Here is an 18,313-nt window from a genome sequence, read left to right on the forward strand (position 1 = left end):
CCTTTTAGACGTAAACAACAACATAAGGTTTTCACTGGTCTCCGACGGTTAATTATTTTTCCTCTATTATTAATAGTGATTTTGACTCGTTTGGCTAGTTCATCACTGCACCGAAGGTTAGTCTCAGAATAACCCAGGTAACAATTTGATGCTGGTTAAACGCTTTTATAACTTTGTTCAAAGCAGCCTTAGTTTGAATAAAAGCTGTGCAAAGGTGCCACAATCGATTGCCCAGCTCCTATACATCTCAGTTTGGCGATTTTAATCAGCATCAAGTTGACTTAGAGCTGTTTGGAGAGCTGAGTTATGGTTGAATAAGCGCTAGTATTATCCTGCTTCAAATGTCAAAATTCTATTTTTGGTACACAAAGTAACCATGTAAAGCTTAACAATCGCTTATAGAACTTTAATTAAACAATTAATCAAAATGGAAAAAAATCTACATGTGCCTTAACCCGAGGGTATTTAATGTTGCTAACGAATTGAAGTACACTGTAAAGATTTATGCTGGGATTTAAATGTGTAGATAAATAATTATGAGTGATTGAGAATTGAACCTGGATTCATTAATTTACGGCGGCTAACCATACCATCTGCTCCATGTGGGCTTGTACGAGTATTACCGATAGCATGAGCATAAATCATTGTCGTGTCTGAATAACAGCTATAACCATTTTGATTTAGGGTTGCATTGAGGCTGGAGAAGTGATACCAGCACTACGCCAATTCTCTCAAGTTAACTATTAGTTGTGAAGTTGTGAAACAAAATGATTATTTATCATGCCAATTTGGCACTTATTTGTTGTGTTTATTGTTGTGGTCACAATATATTATCGATAACTTAAGTATACAGTGAAACATCTATTATTCCAATGATTTGCGGGGATCTCCTTCAGATCACACAAAGAAGAAACATATGGATGAATTCCAAGGGTACCATTCTATCAATGTATCAATGAATGGACTCTGTGTGTCTGAAGCAGGTAGGTCAAAATATGCTTAGTGTTGTAGAAAGATCTATCAATTAAGAACAACAAAGTTTGGAGGGTTAAAAGGCGGTACAACTTCTGTATAATGGTTGAATCAACTGTTAAACAACCACCAATAAATTCTATGCAGGATAGCTGAACTAAAGTGAATAATTAAGATGGATAAGATATAATTCAACTTGGTATTCAGCGTTGAGTGGATCGCTGAATACGAGGATTGAACAAGTTCTTATTCATATTAGTGTTCAGCTATCACCGTGTTCAGCCATTAGCACCTGTAACCAGCCAATGTTCAGCAAATACTCTTGCTGTTCAGCTTTCATTGTTACTTGGGAATTTTTGTCGGCATGAACATAAATGAGTAATTCAACATGAATATTTAAGCATTGATATGAATATAAATCATTTAAAATTTACGTTTTTACTGTCATGTTAAGAACTTAATATGATTCCTGACAAAATTGTCGAATTTCTGATAGAATTCTCGGTAAAAAGTCGAGGAAGAACTTCTTTTTGGGGACCGTTTATTTACCAGTCGGATAATTGAAATGGGAATGGAGAGTATGGAAAAGTCCACGGAGAATAAAAGAAATGTCTACTTGGGCATCGGTTATTTGACTAGCAAAGAAAAGAAATCAATTTTTCTAGGCTTCAAGCATTCAATTTTACATTCAGTCAGGAAATTTTTCATGAAACTTCGTATCTTAGGCTTCATTCAATCGACGTCATTAATTGACTCCAAACATTTTTTAGGTATTTCTTTAAACTCCAGAAGTATTTTTTTCTAATAGTTTTCGTCAAATAACAAAAAACGTAAAGTTTACGAAAAAGCAGGATGTCTCAAAGTTATAACATGATTCGCTAAACAAAAAAAAATTAACCAGCTAAGTAAAGTAATTGGCTACCTGCAGTTGAGAAGAATTGTCACTTCAGGTGGTTCTTTCTGTAGAAAGATTCTTGATCCATTCGGACAAGACTTGTTTTAATGTGTTTTTTTACGGAACAGCGTTCATGGTAGAAGTAGAAGCAGAAGTAAAAGGCTCTCATTTATTGAAACAGTGGTTCAAACTCTTGCTACAAGATTGATTCACATTTTGCCGCATATCCACAGTTTCGACAAAGAAGATTTGTGCAGATTTGACTACAACAAATCGATAATTGAATGTAATTAGTTCAATAATTAAGCAGTGTATAGAAAAGTACTTGCAAACACTTTAAACGGTATATTTCAGAGAACAGTTGAAGCAACCCTCGGTAAAAAGAAGCAAGGTATTATACTCCGAAAAATGACATTTGGCAGTGACGTCATTCCTATCGCAAACTCGAACGAGTGCAAAAGAATGCAATGCCTGCTCTCCTTTACTCAAGGCCTCATACTTGATGATAGGAATGACGACACATGTTTTGATGGAAAATCGTTGTTTACACGTAGGAATAGCCTACCTTGTTGTGTCTACCGTGGAAGAAACCAAAAAGATATTGTAAAATATGCAGTCTTGATGTGGAAGCAAAAATATTTATCCAATGACAAAAACAAAATCTTGCACAAAATGTGATTTTTAAAGTGTCGCCTGAAATTTCGATGATTTATTGTGAACAAAATTTAAATCGAGCATTAGAAGAGAAGATTGTTCTATTGGCAAACATGTTTACTTCAAACACCACTTAAAGCGAATTTCAAAATCTTCAATATCTTATTTGTTGGAATAAGGTAGGTATCTAAATGTCACTTTTTTGGAATCATTTTTTAGAGCTCTACCAAATACATCTCTTATGACAAAGCGTACAATTTTCTGCCTAGGTAACATCATTGTTATGTAAAGAACTTCAACTAAAAAAATGTTTCGTTCCAATCTTTCGATATTTTCATTGAGGAGCTGTCCATTAAAAAAGTGGTCTTTTGTTAACCGAATTCGAGACCCCCCTCCTCCCATCTGGTCATTTGTTCGCAAAAAAATAATGTGTATGGACCGTGGACCATTGGTCATTGGCCAGAAGTTCCTCCCCCCTCAAAAGACCACGTAGTTTATGGACGACCCCTGACGTGTTTATAGCGAAGATAAAACATCGATGTCCTTAAAATTGTCTAAATACATTTGCCCTTAAATGCGAGGCAATGATTATTTTAACACATTTTTCTCACTATGTCATAAGAATTGTGTCAAAAATAAATTAGCATAATGTGCCAGATTTTCTGCCATTTAAAATAAGTATCATTCAAAATGCCATTTTATTGACATTATATCTTCCCGACATCACTTTTAAGCTATTTCAATTTTTATGAGATTGTTTTGAATGTTTGCCACTACTTTTCGATTAACATCTTATTGTAATAGTTATGGTGAAATTAAAATTTATTCATAATATAATTTATCATACAACATATTTGAACCAGAAATGAACATATTAAAATTTCATATTCCAATTCTTTTATTGTTCAAGAGTGAATCTAACTGATTTAGTTTTGATAGTGAATCGTCTCGGTTTGCTCTGGAGTAGTGTTAGATCCGTTGAATCTGTTGCTCCTTTGTGGGCGAGCGACGGGATCCGGATCAATTGTGTCCGGTTTGCGTTGCGCAGAAGAAAAAATGAAGTGCGCCAGTGAAAAATAAAAACAAAAACGCGTCAGTAGTGTTTGATACGTTGATCCTGTTGTATGCTCCTGTCGAGCGAGCAACGAAATCAGTATCGTGTCCGGTTTGCGTAGTAACCGCACTATCGGTGTCGGTCATCCGTGTATATGCTCACCCGAGCAGAAGAAAATAACTACTGAATACCAAATTGAGGTATTCCATACCAGATAATTTCCAATACTACATACCTGAATGAGGTATGAATTAGCCCTGCATAAGAGGTAAAATACCTCAAATAATATCTCAAGCATATTCTACGAACACCAAACTGATAACTAGATCAGGTATTGTAATATCTCAATAATACTTGATGGATTTTCATATAAAAATGATTTTTTTCAATTGTAGTTCAATACCTCCAGCAGACCTCAATAGCTGTTTAATACCTCAATGAAGTATTTTTAATTGTTTTAAAGATTTTTTTTCAATACTTTTATAATACCAAATTGAGGTATTGACAACTGAACAATACCTAATTTTGGTGTGATACCAAAAAATGGTATACATAAGTTATTGGGGAGTTATTTGTTCCTCCTCGGGCACGTATTCATTTCGAATTATATATTTATCGTTTACCAAAACGAGTCCATTTCAATATCCAAACTCCCAGTGTTTTCTTGTGGAAGTGCAGAGAACTCTTCGGCTTCTGTAAAGCAAGTAACACGTCAACATTTCCCTCCAATTCCCAAATTGACTTGCATTCGGACGCAGCCGGTGCCGGTATTGTTTATTACAATAATTATTATAATGAGAGCACCAGTACTTACACATTGAAGATGCTACTGATCCCTAGTAGTGTCTGTTGGTTCCCTGTGTAAGTACAGCTGTTCTTGCAATAACGGAGTAGTATCTGCGGGAGGTGCTCATGCTCATGCTCATGCTCATGAATCGTCTCGGCTTGCTCTTTAATTAGGGTCGATGTACCAATAGCCGCATAGCTAAGAACAAATATTCGCATAAAATCGAAAAATAAAGCCAGCGGCATTATTTTTGCATCATCTGAAAGCATTTTATCTTGACTTTGTGGAAAAAATATGAAAGCTACGAAAACTCAATTTTTGTATTTATTATCACATGTGCCACTATAGGAACACATGTGCCTATAGTAGCAATGGCTTCACGGCATAGGCAAAATACATAACAAACCTGTATTTTTGCAAAACTTTTTTATTTTTTCTTTAAAGTGTGGAACAAAAGCTTTCGATTGATGTAAAAAAGTTCTTATTTCATCAATTATTTCGTTTAATAAAGAATAGTTTCGCTTGGGATCTTGAATTTTAAGCAGAATTATGTATTTCGATCATTTTTTTTAACAAAATAGAGCTATGTAAAAATAGTAGTTAGATAAATAGCTCCAGACTTTCATGTCAAAAAATAAAAACAAGCAAAACGACCGTTAAATGCCACTAGTGCGACTGTAGGGGACTGTCTACTAAGGGCAAACTGACCCTATTGTTCACGGTTAACTTAGAACTGTTAATTTTCTGTTGGTTTCATGGCTACCTTGATGGTCCCATGGATCGTATTTGCACTGAAATTGTGTTCTGTCCCTAACTCATTGGTTTCTTCAATATCGGGTTATGGACAGTTGACTGTATTTGTTGTAATTTTAAAAAAATCGGATAAAAAAGTTTGACTCTTTCAAGATAAATTTTGGAAAAAACTATGTAAGTATGCAAATTGGCTTGGTTAATCAAAGTCTACACATCCAGAAAGTGTCATTGAAATTTGAGCGGGTGCTATAAGCTCAGAATACGATTTGATGCGAAATGGATCTTTCAAAGTAATTTGCAAGAGAAATGACCGAACGGGGAAAGTTAAATCTGCTGTAGCAAACTGAGTAAAACACAAAGCTATAAAATAAAAAAAAATACAAATTTGAATGTTAAATAATTAATCGAACATAATATATGATTTGGGTACGTGTGAGTAGAACAGCATTTTAAAGAAGTTAATATCTCTATACTTTTTTTTTTTTTTTAATTTATGGGGGTATTATTAGAGTATATTTAAGAAGAAACTTCTAATTGAATTTTAACACTTCACTTCACTTTTGCAAAAGAAAAAAACTATAAATCACTAGTAAGATGAGCAAATACTCTTTATGTTAATATTCCAATCGCTAATTTTGAAAAATGTTCCGCTCCATTATGTACATTTATTTATATTCAAATGATTTTGAAAAATCTACGTTGTCATTTGTGGGACAGATATAGAGGCTATATGTTGGTGTCCTCAAGCATGCATTGTTTCTGTTTTGTCCACGTCGTATATGGACGGCCACTTGAATGATTTAGGAAGCATTTAACATTTTTTTTATTTAATTTTTTTATATTTTATTTTTTTTTATTTTTTTTTTATTTGGTTTGAGACTTTTCAGAAATTCGCTTATTTTATGGTGATTAATGATTTACGCTCAGCTTGTTTTAAAGTAATTTATGCTGAATTTCGGGATTTCTGTTGGTCGATGGTATTCGTCTCAAATTCCGGTATTTGTCTCAAATTCCGAACATAGTTCATATTCCAAACACTCGACATTTCATAACGATTTCTTAAGAAAACCACTAAAATTTCTTCACAATATGATCAATTCTTTTATGATTCAAGTCCTCAATGCATAAAAGTAGTAAAACATCAATTTTTAAATTCGCAATCATCATTGTTGAGTCATGTTCTAAATTTGAGACAAAACGGTAGTCTGAAGCTAGCCGAATCCGGTTTTCATTTGCTTAAAAAGGGTGCCGGAAATAGAAAACGTCTCCATACTTGAAGAATAGCAGACTGTGAAAATCGGCTTTAAAAGCTAAACTCTATCGATTTTGAGATATATTCAAACTAACAAAAACTCAAGATATGATGAGAAGTCGCAACGAAAAACACTTAATAATTGAAATGTGAGGGGCCCAGATAGCCGTAGCGGTAAACGCGCAGCTATTCAGCATGACCATGCTGAGGGTCGTGGGTTCGAATCCCGCTGGTCGAGGATCTTTTCGTTAAGGAAGTTTTCTCGATTCCCGAGCATAGAGTATCTTCGTACCTGCCACACGATATACACATGCAAAAATGGTCAATCGGCAAAGAAAGCTCTCAGTTAATAACTGTGGAAGTGCTCATAAGAACACTAATCTGGGAAGCAGGCTTTGTCCCAGTTGGGACGTAACGCCAGAAAGAAGAAGAAGAAGAAGTGAGTTGGAATATGTATTTTTTATTGAAATTGTCGAGAGAATTGTTTAGTAAAAAAGGAAAACACGTCTGGCAAAGCTCCATTGGCGAGTCAACACAGATTGATTCCGACCCAGACCTTGATCCAGACGCGATTCTAAACTATTTCATCCGAAAGCCATCGTGTCAATCAACTGCCACTGAATGAATTCAATTAAATCTTCTCCATGCATCGCATACCAACTGACACACTGTGTCTAAAACGACAAAAAAAATACGCGCCTAGGAAAAATTGATATTTTCACTAGGCCGAATGAATGACGAATCCTCCGATGGTGTGTAGGATATCCAGGAGACCATGAAAGCAGTAGACATGGTAGGTATAGAATGCTATAGGCGCTTCAGTCGCTGTGAATTCAGGTAACTAAATATTACTGATTGATTTAAACAGGGAAATAGGTACACTAAATTGAGTAATGATATCTTAAGTAACTGATGTTTTAAGTATAAATCGGACTTTTTCAGATTGTGAAAAAATAAAAGTTGGTTATAATTCAAAGCTAGCGCCATTCGCTGTCTACTCCGATTATACCCTCTGCAAAATTTGACGGCGATATGGGTCGTATGATACGGAACATCAGTCCGTCACTCGATTGTAGGACCCTGAAACCCACCAAAACGACTATGAATAATAGACACGTTCATTCACTGGACACGTTGCGTCAGTTTCATGCTCCGACTGAATTCATCTTCCATGGCCGGGATGCAAACAAAGCAATCCTTCTCGGCCAATTGTTGCAAAAGGATGAAACCCATCAACGGCCGAAGCATTGATAGATTGTGACTTCATTCGTTAGACAGACGATGTAGGACTCAGATCGTTGGCACCACGGAAAGGAACACGACAATAATGGCGTCGGCTTTGACGTGGCTAATGCTGACGAGGGTGATTGAAAAATGCATCCTTCCGGGAAAATTTGTTCCAGTTCGATTGTTCAGCCTTTTCTTATGACTGTGGAGCCTGACAAGAGAACAGTTTGGATGCTCAACCGTGTTTTAAGATGAAAAAAAGGTTGGCCACGAGAGGAGAATAAATTATTAATTAGAAAACTCAAGAGCGGTGATAAAATTTTCCAATATGCTTTCCAATGCTATAATTGAAATAAGCTTGCAATAGATTGAGAGCATTGTATGAAACTCTAGTAGATGAGTACACAGTAAAAACATACCAGGAATGTGCCAGCTTGTATAATGCAGATTTTTCTGTTTTTTTCTATGAGTGTGAAAAGTATAAAATACTTACAAAAAGGAAAATCGATGCGCCCGGTCCCCGCCGTAGGGTGGCCGCCTTCAGCTTTCCGGCAGTCTCGTGTGACATCAGCGAGTAGACGGCGGTGGCCTCGATCCTGGCCAGGTTGTTGAGGCATGCGGAGCACAGCAGCAGCGTCTGACAGCAGGTTGTTTTATCGACAATCTCTGTGCGTCGGGAAACACCAAAGGAGCAATGGAAAAACAGGTAGACAGAAAGAAAAAGAGGGAAATGAGTTTGATTGCGCGCTATTATGCGAGAGGTTTTGGACAACGAAAGGAGTGACGATAAGTTCTTTCCCCAGACGATAATGTCTCAGTTGGTGGTGGGAGTGTTGGCGGTGTTTTCAAGTGCCAGTTGAGTATAATGATGATAACGGTAATGGTGATGGGGGTGAGTGAGGCTTGAGTGATAGTCAAAGTAGCAGCTTGGACTTCATTAAAAATAGAGAAATGAGAGAGTCGTACTTTGAATTGTAATTATAATGAGCTTGCAAAAGGCGGCGCATAAACAGCATTTAAATTCATTGCCGAGGCGTGAAGTATAATCAAACTGTATTTAGTTGGAAGTGGAAACGGGATAAGATGTTGGAAGTTAGATTTGGGGTTAAGAGGAAGGCTAGGATGGGCCATGTTGGGTAATGATGAAATTATCGTGAAGATGACGATAAAATTCAAGAAGATGTTTAAAATAACAAATTGAATGTCTGCCATTGCCATAACGCTTCATGGCTCTATCAATTATGAACTTAAATTAAGGTGAAGATGAATCGAAGCCAAATCTCAAATTTTCAAGAGCTCGGATCTGGAGAACCAAACATCCGTTTGAGCTGAAAACTTAATCGTTTGGTCACTAGCTGGTGGTGATCAATCGATCAGTTTTCAGCTCAAACGGATGTTTGGTTCTCCAGATCCGTGCTCTTGAAAATTTGAGCTTTTGCTTCGATTCATCTTCACCATAAGACTCGAAATACAAATCTAAATAAAGTTTAACGTTAGCTCCTAAAAATAGTTAAAACAGCTCCTGAGAGTTCCATGAAAGCTTCTTAAAAGCTGAAGGCTATCTGAAACTTCAACCGCAGATTATTAGCAGCTTTCTTGAAGCTTGCTTAACATTTCTCAGAAGCTTGCTGAAAGCACCCCAGAAGGTTTTTGGAAGCTTCCTAGAAGCTTGCTGAAAACTTCCCAGAAGCTTGCTGAAAGCTTCCCAGAAGCTTGCTGAAAGCTTCCAAGAAGCTTGCTGAAAGCTTCCCAGAAGCTTGCTGAAAGCTTCCCAGAAGCTTGCTTAAAGCTTCCCAGAAGCTTGCTTAAAGCTTCCCAGAAGCTTGCTTAAAGCTTCCCAGAAGCTTGCTGAAAGCTTCCCAGAAGCTTGCTGAAAGCTTCCCAGAAGCTTGCTGAAAGCTTCCCAGAAGCTTGCTGAAAGCTTCCCAGAAGCTTGCTGAAAGCTTCCCAGAAGCTTGCTGAAAGCTTCCCAGAAGCTTGCTGAAAGCTTCCCAGAAGCTTGCTGAAAGCTTCCCAGAAGCTTGCTGAAAGCTTCCCAGAAGCTTGCTGAAAGCTTCCCAGAAGCTTGCTGAAAGCTTCCCAGAAGCTTGCTGAAAGCTTCCCAGAAGCTTGCTGAAAGCTTCCCAGAAGCTTGCTGAAAGCTTCCCAGAAGCTTGCTGAAAGCTTCCCAGAAGCTTGCTGAAAGCTTCCCAGAAGCTTGCTGAAAGCTTCCCAGAAGCTTGCTGAAAGCTTCCCAGAAGCTTGCTGAAAGCTTATCAGAAATTTGCCAGAAGCTTGTCAAAAACTTGCCAGAAGCTCCTCAGAAGCTTGCCAAAAGCTACTCAGTCAGAAGCATCCCAGAAGCTTGCCAGAAGCTTCTCAGAAGCTTACCAGAAGCTACTCAGAAGCTTGCTAGAAGCTTCACAGAAGCTTGCCAGAAGCTTTTCAGAAGCTTGCCAGAAGCTTTTAAGAAGCTTCTCAGAAGCTTGTTAGAAGCTAATCAGAATCTTGTCAGAAGCTTATCAAAAACTTGCCAGAAGCATCTCTGAAGCTATTTAGAAGCCTCTCAGGAGCTTGCCAGAAGCTTCTCAGAAACTTGCCGGAAGCTTGCCAAAAGATTCTCAGAAGCTTGCAAGAAAATTCTCAGAAGCTTGCCAGAAGCCTCTCAGAAGCTTGCTAGAAGCTTATCAGAAGTTTGTCAAAATCTTCTCAGAAGCTTTCCAGAAGCTTCTCAGATACTTGTCAGAAGTTTATTTGAAATTTACCAAAAGCTTGGCAAACACAAGCAAAGTTGAATAAGCAGGACAGTGAAAAAAGGAAATGTATAACCAGATAGGGAAAGACGAATTTTATTATTCAACAAAACTCACCTGTGACGGCCTCCACGATCGCGTGCACATGTTGCCTTAACCCGTCTATTCGGTGATCCTCCCCGTGCCACGGTGCCGTAATCTGCGTCAGCACCGATACCGCTTCTCGAAACTCCGGTTCACTACGCTCGTTCGACTTTTGATCAGCCAAAATGTCCCTCAGGATCTCCACCCCATCCGCTTTCTCCAGCTGTCTGATGGTTTCCGTCGTCGAGCACACGGTTGCAAGCGCTCGCAACGCTAAGGCCCGAATTGACGAGAACTTGCACTCAATGCACACGATCAACAGCGCCCGTACCGTCCCGTTGGATATGAAGGCATCGTTCAACGACGCCAGACCCTGGTAATCTAGGTTGGACAGCGTCGACACGTAGCTCAGGTTCGATCGCAGTATTAAATCGCTCTTGGAATCCTCGATCGTGTCCACGATCACCTTCACCAAGTTTTTGAAGATCAATCTGATCGTGATGAGGAAGTACCGTTTGATGATCTGGATCTCTTCTTCTACCGAGCGGTAATCGAAGTCCTCTCCGTTGGCAGCAGCGATTCGCAGGTCCGTAGTCATATCGACCAGCGATCGAGTGTTTTCATGAAACTTTTTGAGGTCTGCTCGTTCGAGAGGATCCTTTCCGAAGTAGTCGTTGGACTTTTGCTTCTGCACGAATTGGTATATATTGGCGGCAAGGCTTTGGACGAGGGGAGCCGCCTGTTGGTAGATCTCCTTTTCATCATCTTCGTCCTCATCCTCTTGTTGCTGTTGGTAGCGCTTGATCGAGGCGAACACTCTTTCGACTTTCTCGAACTCACCCTGCAGGGTGACGACTTTGGACTGGAGGTGACGTATCAACTTGACCGCGGTTGCCGAGGTCATTTTCAAGTTTCGCGTTGCTTCCACGCTGATGGATTTCGTCTGCAGGATGGACATGACTTCACTCTGGTAGGAGAATCGAAGCCCGTCGAGCCAGGACTGGACGGCTGGAGTGTGGCCGTTTAGGAGGGGGTTATCGTACTCGGTGAAGTTCAGGTCGGTTTGCTGGGAAAGCCGTTGGCTGGACAGGTCGATGTCGGGCTCTTCGTAGAAGTTGTCGATAAGTTTCGTGGGACGGAATTTTATAGGGGAGCGTTGGGTTCGGGTTGGGGTTGGCGGGAGCGATCGGTAGAATTTTGCGGGGTACATGATTGGGGTGGACGTTCCGTTGGGGTAGAGCTCCGCGTAGGATGGAAGTTCCTTTTCACGGATAGGAATGTCTCTATCGACACGATGGTTGTTATTGGGATCGGGAGAAACGTAACCTAAAAGTACGGTTTCGTTGTTGTAGGAAGGAGGAGTTTTGAGGATGCTTTTCGGTGTTTTTAAGTTCGAAACTGTGACATCTTGTGTGAGTGTTTGGCTGAGGATATTTGTCAGTTCGCTGCTGTCCAGAGAAATCATATCTTCCTCGGAATCTCGCAACTGATGATTGAGGTTTCTTTTCACTCTGCTGCACTTGGTGATTACACGACCTCGCTTGAGAGAGCTGCCACTGCTTCGAGTAGGGCAATGAAAGGACGATGATAACAGCGACGAAGGTCCCGAAGAAGGTTCTTCTTCCTCGGTGGCGTTGACTCTTATACTCAGTTGACTAGCTTCGAGAGGTGAGGTGTTATCGAAATTGAGGCTGTCGATCTTGGAAACAAACTCATCGAATGGAGCTGGAGGAGACAGTGTCGGTGAATTCGGCTCACTGTAGGATATTCGACGCACGGTTATGTCTTCCCGAGTAACCTCCGGTGCGGGTCTGCGAATGACGGTTGGTGGGGTGGAGATTTCACTGGAGATTGAGGGAGATCTCTGGAAGAGCTGCTCGTTGATGGTACGCTTTGGTGTGAGCTTGTCCGGGCTGGACTGGTTTTCGATGAAGTTCTTACTGTTAGAAATGGTATTGCTGCCGATCGACGGCATGTTTGGCGACAGTTCAGTGTCCGAGAACCCTGAGTCCTGCAGGGGGAAAATGGATCTTAAGAATATCTGATAGTGTATTACAATGTAACCTCTATTTACGTAATGTGATGAGGGTACGTGAATAGATTTAGGCTTGTTGGAAACAAGCCTTTAGATTCAAAAGCGTAACCAGTGATCTTTTGACGACTCGAATTTTATATTCTGTCATCAAATTATATGACTAAAAAAAATATATTCTGTGATGTTTTGAGTTCAACGACCGCATAAGGCTTCTACTAAGTTCAGAGTTCAAGAGTTATTTAAAGTTTCTAATTACTCCTCGGAGTACAGCCCGTCAGATCTACATCCGTAACCAGCTTTAATGTTCTGAATTTACAAAACTATGTGCTTTGCGAATGCTGCGTAGTCTCAAATGATCACAAATTCCATTACGCAAATCGAATTTACGTAAATAAAAGTTACGTTAATGCAGGTTTCAGTATCCAAAGCTCTTACCTGACTCTTATGACTAGCGGGGCTACCCTGTCGGTTGGCTTCCGTCCAAACTGTACTTCCGACTCGGACAGATCCGTCACTGGTGCTACTACTGCCACTGACATTCGCAATCCCATCATTGATTTGTTTTTCGGGTGTCCTCTGCTCCAGCAGTTCCTCCTCTTCGTCCAAATCCTGAAAGCTGCTGGGCCCCGAAGGTCTCAACGACGACGACGTCTGTCTGCCTTCCTGCAGTCGGTTATAGAGAAAATAATACCCGCCACCCATGCCTACAGCAGCAGCGCCCCCGTAGAATGGATTATCCGGAACGTTTCCATTGCCGTACCAGACCCGACTCTGGGACCGTTGAAAGTTTGAACGTGACATCTGAAAGAAGGAGAGAAATAGGAAAAAAATGATCAACACACAGAGCCAGTGTCGCCAAAGGATGCATTTCACGGTCAGCAAACAAGTGCCCAGTGGTATAATCAATCATGGGCCACTTGAGGCAATGCCCGAGAATCGAACCGGCGGCGTAAGTGCAGTGGAAGGCAGGCAAATCGGTTCGTTGGTTTCTTGCTCAAATCCAGTTAGGGCAAACGACGCAACAGCCGCACAGTGGTCCAGGAAATATAAAATTACACTTGAGCTCGAAATACACGTAATACACGTGACAAAGGATTCAAACTCTATTGATATTGAATGGTATAGTACTCAATTTGATATTCGTTTATTTTTAGGTATTCCACCAAACAGCTCGAACATTTGTCATAAGAATTTGTATTTTTGCCATGATGACTTAAATATGGACCACTGTGGGCCGGGTATGCTAAAGAAAAAGACGCAAATCCGGTTAAGGGTATCGAGTTTCATCTGTTCGGCTTGGTAATGACATGGATCCCCTTTCGTATCAGCTGCTGTGCTGAGCCAGCAACACACGATACAGAATCAATAAAATTAATCACTCCCAATCGGGGTGGTGAGAATTACAATCATTGCCAGGGGCATATCAACCCGATTTGCTAGGGGTACTTCAATCGGTCCTAATCGGCTCATGGTCATGTCGTTTGCTTTCCTACAATCGATTTGGATTCGAATTGAAACAATCGTCCAGCTGTGGTATTAAATCCTTTTTCTTGGAACGATTCTGCAAATCGTGTGCAGCTCTGTCGTGGTCAGTTAGAATAATCCAGCTGTCAAACTGGTTGCAGAAGTTTTCTTCGGTAAATCTAGCTAAGAGTGCGGTTTCTTGTCACAGAAAGACAGTAACGAAACAATATCCAAGACAGAAGAAATCGAATAGTCTTTGCTTTGCGTAAACCGTTGAATTCTGTAATGCAAAGGAACAACCTTCTATTGAATGTGTTATGGGTTGTCAAAACTTTCATGAAAAATGCTTCAAAAGACAAATGATTTATTTATTTATTTATTTATTGTTACTTCATCTTCGACCTAATAGGTCGCACAGACTGTTTTGAAACGTATGCATCACATAACAATACAGAAATCATGAAAAAATTACAATGAACATAGAACAAATGAAATAGTTTTCAACATTGGACAGAAGAGTAGTGTAGGTAAAAGTGCATTAAGCAGAGAGCTGGCTTATCCGGCTTGAAGGTCGCCACGCAGAATTAGAGATGTCTCGAAATTCCCGGCATCGCACTCCATTCGGCCAGTTCGAAATCTTCAAGGCGGCATCACGAAACTGAACATCAACGGTGACTTTATATGAAACATAGTTGAGGTTCGAAATGTTCATCCACGTAGGTACCAAGCATTTGACATGATGCACTTCCGAAGCTTTTATGGATTTGCAAACCATTTCCTTCAATTCAGGTTCAGTAACGTCCGGTGCGATGTTTGACACGTAAAGATGGAATTTTTCGTTGCTCGGAGTACGTTGTTCAGGATCGGCCGCACTGTGTTTTGTAGAAGACAGAGGAGAAGAATATTTGTCGTTGGAAACGCGCAGATTTCTAGATGACGTTGACGGATTCGCAGCTGTAGTAGAGTTCATTGTCATTTGCGATAAGCTTTCACTAATTCGTTTTACTTCAGTCCTTAAACTATCGATTTCAGTCCTCGTAACGTAGCTGCTAGCTTGTTTCTCGTTGAAAGCCTTTTGGAAACGAGCGTGTTCAATTGCATCCCTGCAAGAATCGCACATCCAAAAAATATTTTGGTGCAAACATGCGCATCCTTCGTCGTAAGATAGTCCTACGCATTTTGCATGAATATAACGATGATCATCGCAAATTCCTTCGCACGAAACCACAATATCTTCCGCAACAATTTCAATCGTGCACACTCCACAATGCTGAATCATTGTAATATGCTGCACCCTAGTCTCACAGCGTTAGAAACAGACAGCAGAACGTGCGATGCGACGGTGATAAACAAACAAGAGCGATGTGGTAAAACAATGGAGCCGGTGTTGTGTATTGACGAGGTCGATGATCAATAAGTTCACGTACGAAAAGAAACAAACTGTAGCTCTCTAATCACTTAATCGGATGGATTTTTCTAGTTCGTTTGATAGAGCATTCGAAAACACGACCGACGGTACCAATATCGAGAATTATCATGAAATAGGCACTACGTAATTTACGAAATTGTAAGCAGCAAAACAATGCGACGCAAACGGCAAACAACAAAATGAAATTGTGATTGGTAGTTGATGGAGTTATTTTGATCACCCAGGAAAATAATCCAAATTTCGAGTCTGCCCTCCCAACAATAGTAAAATGTTATTGCTCGAACACGTTTTTTGAGTTCCGTTTCAGAACTCTATTCACAAAAACTGCAAACCCTAATAAATTTGAGCCGATTCTGAGGAAGTTCAAGAACGATTTACTTCAGGTATTTCTGAAGAAATTCCTGCAAAAATCTCATCAGAATTCCAAAAGCATCCTTCTGCGAACTAGAGATGTTTTTTTTTGCAGAATATCTAAAATTATTACGTGAACTTTGACGGTTATTCTATATAATTTATAATCCGCAAGTTCTACTAACAAACTAAAATCCCAATCACACATGTTTCTAACACTCATTACCTAACAAGTGAAAACAAACATAACAGGCTGTGCCGTCCGAGTACAGTGTAAGTTCGAATACAACTTTTCATCGTTGTTTAGGAGCGCGCCATGTGCATTTTGTGTACTGGTATTGGTGTCAGCTTAAGCCTCGTATATAGGCTAACCGACGCGCATGATGTCGACTTGCTGCCATTTGTAGTTTGTTTACCGCGCACGATGGAAGAGTACCGCGACGTCATAGTAAAGTTGTTTGCGAGTGGTGAGCGACTCAGTGTCATATTCCTGTAGGATTTTCGGTCTTATGGACCAAACCCCCTCGTTAATGAGTTACCACAATGAACTTTAATACGCGTGTGAGTGTCGCTCTGCGACTATAAAAGAGCGCTGAATAAACCAGCTGATCTATGTTTATACTTGGATCGTAACTAGTGAACAAGTGTTGTCACTCCGTGAAAGAAGCCACCCTCAAGTTAAAGTGGCGTACGAGGATAAATCTTTGGAAAATTATTGTGATTTCGAGTGATTAGTGCCTAGTAATTGGCAGTTTGCGGTTCGCTAGTGTTTGCGCGGCGTTGAGAAACAGAAAGTTCGTCGGGTGCTGGTGAGTAACAGTGTAACAGCCAGCTGCTAATTTTGTTTGCGGTGTTAGGCTTTTTGTTACCTGTTGTGTTGCTATCGTGGTTTGGCCATCGCGTATTATGTGAATGGTAGGCAGTGTTTTGTCAACAAGACGGAGTGATTTTTCGATTGTTTTGTTTGCCCGGCAGGTTCGGTGTACTTATTTACCGGCCAACTCTTTTGCAAAGGCAGTAAACGAATCGATTGTGGAGTTTGGAAGAAACGGCGGTTGTTTATACCAAGCTGTCTGGAGCATATTCGGGCTGCGGCTGAATCAGTGACGGATTTTCAGTTGTGCGATGTTGAAAATAAGGTATGTGTTTTGTTTTATCTTTTTAATTTTATTGCTGGAAGTTTGCTTCAATTTTTGAAAAATTTTTTCTTGTTTTTTTTAATATTTTTAATCATAAGTGCTAAATATGCCGCTGATTGGTGCAATTGAAGCTTACATCCCTGGTTCTACTAGCTTTGCACAGTATGTGGAGCAAATTGAATGGATTTTCAAGATAAATAAAATTCCAGACGAGGAAAAGCTAGCATATTTTCTTGGGCTATGTGGTCGAGAGACTTATAGTGAACTTAAACTGTTGCATCCTGGCGTCGACCTTGCGACGTTGACCTATGACGCAATGATTGACTCTTCAAAAAGACGTTTTGATAAAGCAGAAACTGACATGTTTCAGCGCTATAAATTTTACCATATGATTCAAAGTGAATCAGAGGCTGCTGAAGATTTTATATTAAGGGTCAAGGTCCAGGCGGAAAGCTGCGAATTTGGCGCTTTCAAGGAAACAGCTATCAGAGATAAGCTAGTAATGGGGGTCCAGGATAAGCAAATTCAACAGAGATTAATAGAAGAGGAGGATTTAACGTTGGCCAAAGTAGAAAAGCTCATCGTAAACCGAGAATCCGCGGGCGTTCGAACCAGGATGATGAACGGTAATAACTTAACAGTTGTTGCTAAGATTGGTGACAACAAGCGGAAGGTTTACAGTTCCAGTCGATCCAGGAGCAAGGAAAGAAGAAGTAGGAATAATAGAAATTGTAGCAATAGTCATAGCAGAAGCCGCAGTAGATCATCACCAACTCCAAGGAAGTCATTTTATTGTAACTATTGCAACAAAAAGGGCCACACTTAAAGTATTGCTATGAACTAAAGAAACAGAAAAAGTTGCATGTTAAATTCATTGATGGAGGAGCCTCCAGTTCAAATTCCCAGCACTTCGGATTACTTCAAACGCCTGAGAGAAGATCCAAAAGATGACGATTCCGAATCTGAGGAAAACTGCATGAAAATTACATCGGTCAATCGTAGGAATGAGCCATGTTTTGTAAGACCAATAGTTGAACAAGTGGAAATGCGTATGGAAGTCGACTGCGGTTCTGCAGTCAGCGTCATTGATGAGCGAGATTTTCTTGATTACTTTGGAAATTTATCTCTGGAACGGTATGATAACAGGCTTGTAGTAGTAGATGGAGCGAGTTTGGAAGTTGTAGGATGCGTTCGAGTTACAGTCCAGTTAAATGGCTTTCGAGAGCATCAACTGGAGCTAGTTGTGTTGAAATGCGCCAAGCGGTTGCGTAGAATTGTCCCTCTTCTTGGAAGAAAATGGCTGGATGTTTTCTTTCCAGAATGGCGTCTGCCTTTTTCTAATGAGAGTCAACAAAATTTCGGAAAATCTAATCGAAAATACTGTTGAAGATGTGAAGCGTAAGTTTGATCATATTTTTAAGAAAACTTTCCTAGATCCAATTGTTGGTTTTGAAGGAGATTTGATTCTTAAGGAAGATAGACCCA

At 40.0% G+C, this 18,313-nt stretch overlaps 1 protein-coding gene across 3 annotated transcripts in view; it reads right to left on the reverse strand.

The window, feature by feature from the left end:
* Positions 1 to 18,313, reverse strand: part of LOC5565327 — a 222,418-nt gene that overhangs the window by 18,999 nt on the left and 185,106 nt on the right. For all 3 annotated transcript variants that reach the window (XM_021846799.1, XM_021846798.1, XM_001649623.2), the window contains 3 exons: positions 12,881 to 13,246; positions 10,444 to 12,421; positions 8,088 to 8,260 (listed from right to left, as the gene is read on the reverse strand). In XM_021846799.1, the coding sequence (XP_021702491.1) occupies positions 8,088 to 8,260; positions 10,444 to 12,421; positions 12,881 to 13,246 (2,517 nt within the window). The remainder of the gene's footprint in view (positions 1 to 8,087; positions 8,261 to 10,443; positions 12,422 to 12,880; positions 13,247 to 18,313) is intronic.

This window comes from Aedes aegypti, chromosome 2 (assembly GCF_002204515.2).
Source record: "Aedes aegypti strain LVP_AGWG chromosome 2, AaegL5.0 Primary Assembly, whole genome shotgun sequence".
Classification (NCBI taxonomy): domain Eukaryota; kingdom Metazoa; phylum Arthropoda; class Insecta; order Diptera; family Culicidae; genus Aedes; species Aedes aegypti.